Raw genomic sequence first — 3,070 nt, forward strand, 5'->3', positions numbered from 1 at the left:
ACAACAGATTTAAAGAAGACGATGCTTACCAAAGAGTCAACGCAGTTGCGAAATCTACGAGCTGGATTCTTATCTGACATCGACATCCTTTCTACGCTTAACTTTGGATGACGACAAGCGCACAGGTCGTTGTCACGATTCCTAGTAGCGAGAACAGTGTGGTTATCAGATGATGATCCAGATGAGTATGCCATCGAAGGAGAAGCTAATCGATTCTTAAGGATTCGTGACCTGAAAAGTAAATGTTATAAACTAGAAATGATTTTGAATATCTTGTCTTCATTTAGGGCACTCTAAATAGCGTATTAATGAAGCTGATCCGTCACTTGCCAACTGTGTATCTACGTGGACAACATTGTCCACCTATGCAGTAACTTCATGGATAACCGGCAATTGTGTGTAAATTTTAGGGTAAAGGGTATAAGAGACATGTAATTTTCAAGTTTGAGGGTCCATAAAGACCAAAAAAAACATTATTGGTCTTTTAAAACATAAAGTAAAAGTTAGATGGGTCTATATGACAAAAACCTTATAATTTAACGAGGCAAATGTCATTAAATAATAATAAAGAATGACAATTATTTCATCTTAACTCTTTAAGTAGATCAAACTTTTCTTGAAGAGGTTTAACCATTGAATTTTAGTTTTATTAGTTTTTATGAAATGCTGTGTTTTCCTATAACTTGGCAATTTACCCCGCCACTCATTAATTATTTCAAGTTTTAAAATTTATATAAGTAAAAATATATCTATTTTTTAAAAGTTTATCAACAATCATATCAATATCAATATCAATATCAATACATAAAATAAACATGGATACGATCACAACACTTGTATTATCAGCAATACTTGAAAAAACCTTGATACGAGTTACAAGAAAAGCAATCCCCTAAATGCTATTATTATTATTATAGCAAAGGGTAACAACTGTTGACTTTTTACTGATACCTTTTACTACTCAATAAGCATCCAAATCTACAACACATACTTTAGTTTCGGATAACAAACAATCCATGATTGATTTTGAGCTACAAATCAAATCTGGACAAGAGTTGTGAGGTTTCAGAATGTACATGTTCATCATCATCATCATCATCATTCATCAAACATCTTCTTGATCACTTCCACCAAAATGAGCATGAACTTCATGACTAACCCAATAACTGCTTCCATCAGGACCCGATAGCTTACACCTGCAAATGCAATTGTATGATCAAACACCCTTCAACTGCACTGCTGCTGGATGATCTTTCTACTGCTATTTTTGATAATCAGAATGACAAGGGCATAAACGTCTTTTCAATGAAAGCAAACACAGTGTCCTGTCCAATGGGTACTAACCGTTCCAGGACAGACTTCCCTTCCTTGTACTTTTGGTTCTTCTCATGAGCAGTTTCCTGAAAGTCACAGATCAAATTACAAATGAATTCTTAAAGAAAACGAGTGTGTGTGTGTGTGTGTGTTAAGGGTTATAAATCTTACGTATGTCCATCCAACAATGGATCCACATTTGACACAAAAAATGTCTGCAACTGTGTGAAGCCCTGTCATCATCAGTCTATCTTCCTTCACACCAACAGTCACGTTTACTCTGCAAAACAAGAAAATATAAGATGATGTATGTATTGTATGCTAGTTTTATTGGCATAGAGAAACAAATTTCCTTACTCATACCTAACTTCCTTCTAAAACTCTATTCACAAGAAAGTAGTAGGAATTGATGAAATAAAGCTATATATTATATTGGCACATCACTTTAGGAGCAAGGAAAACTTACACCTTATTGAAGAGATATGCCTTTCCATGCTTGCAATGAAAGGCCTGAACCAAAAGACACAGGGAAAGGATCAAGCTTTATATCTTCTTGATGTAGCAATTACATGTATATCAGAGTTGAGCCGGGATAAAGTATAAATAATGATCACTAACTGATTCATTTGCAATTCCCTCTTTCTATAAGAGTAACATAACAATTCGATTCGATCTAAAGTTGAGAATCAGCCCTATATATATTCTTCATAAATAATCTGATTGATTTTGCAAATTGAGATGTAGTTAGCTGTTTAGAATAGCGATCCACTTGAGTTGGTAAAGTTTCTTGAAACAGAAACACACAAGGGGAAGGCAAAATCAAGTAAATTAAGTCTAAATCTACGCCAGTGTTACAGAAGGTGTTTAGGTAAAACCGGAACAATATTTTCCAGTAATTTAGACCTTCGATCAAACTACCAATTCAAACGATACATAAAGATTATTAATCAGTCAATCAATCAATCAATCAAGATTTTACAATCCAAATCAAAACTTCCACATCAAATATTTTATCCACGATCATCTTCACACCACATCAAATAGATTAGATCGGAAAAATCAATTAGAAAACAACAAAATCACTGCGAGGAAATTTAATATAAGAAGAAAAGGCTACGTACATACCTTTGAAACGATATCATCGGAAAGAGCGAGATGGGTCTTGCAGTGTTTACAGGTGTAAAATTTGCCCTCTAACGTAACTTGAAACAATCGCCCCATTTCTCTCACACCGATTGATAGAATGGAAAGAAAGAAGGGAGTGAAATCGAGGAAGAATAAGGAATCAATCAACTCAAATTCCACGCAATCGAACGTACGCTTTTTTTTTTTTTTTTTTTTTTTTTTTTGGTTCAAAGTAGTTTAGTGGACCCATATTTCACAATTAACGGTTAATTTATGAATGTATTTTACGAGGGATAATGAATTACAAAGGTATTATATTTTTTGATTTTTACACATTTAGTCATTGAATTTTTTTTTGTTTATATTTACCTCTTCAACTTGTTAAACTGTACACATTTAGACCTTATGACCGACTATTTCAGGTTAGCCGGTAAAAATGACTTAATAGGGTAAAATATTTCTTACTTTGTACACATTTAATCCTTAATATTTTTGTACACATGTAGTCCTTAATATTTTTTTGTTGTTGTGTAACATCCGGATTCCCAGATATAATATTTTATTCCTTATTTTTTTTAGAAGTTGTAAGGAGACTCGGTGAGTTGGGGTTGAAACTCGCCGAGTATGGTCG

General features: G+C 33.6%; 1 protein-coding gene across 1 annotated transcript; it reads right to left on the reverse strand.

Annotated features, from left to right (window-relative positions):
• Positions 1–810: 810 nt before the first annotated feature.
• On the reverse strand, positions 811–2,609 carry LOC145088595 (protein yippee-like). The gene is made up of 5 exons (XM_079026966.1): positions 2,440–2,609; positions 1,781–1,824; positions 1,486–1,594; positions 1,345–1,400; positions 811–1,196 (listed from the first exon to the last, which is right to left on the reverse strand). The coding sequence occupies exons 1-5, from the start codon at positions 2,533–2,535 to the stop codon at positions 1,106–1,108; spliced, it is 396 nt and encodes a 131-aa protein (XP_078883092.1). The 5' UTR covers positions 2,536–2,609; the 3' UTR covers positions 811–1,105.
• Between the last annotated feature and the right edge of the window lie 461 nt (positions 2,610–3,070).

The sequence above is a fragment of the Lactuca serriola genome, chromosome 2, assembly GCF_051521515.1.
Source record: "Lactuca serriola cultivar US96UC23 chromosome 2, Lser_US96UC23_V15, whole genome shotgun sequence".
NCBI lineage: Eukaryota > Viridiplantae > Streptophyta > Magnoliopsida > Asterales > Asteraceae > Lactuca > Lactuca serriola.

Coding starts and splice junctions, on each gene's coding strand:
- LOC145088595 (XM_079026966.1), bottom strand. CDS start 2,535: ATGGGGCGATTGTTTCAAGTTACGTTAGAGGGCAAATTTTACACCTGT. Junction 1,401..1,485: donor CCATTGTTGGATGGACATAC/GTAAGATTTATA, acceptor TGTGACTTTCAG/GAAACTGCTCATGAGAAGAA. Junction 1,197..1,344: donor GGGAAGTCTGTCCTGGAACG/GTTAGTACCCAT, acceptor TTGCATTTGCAG/GTGTAAGCTATCGGGTCCTG.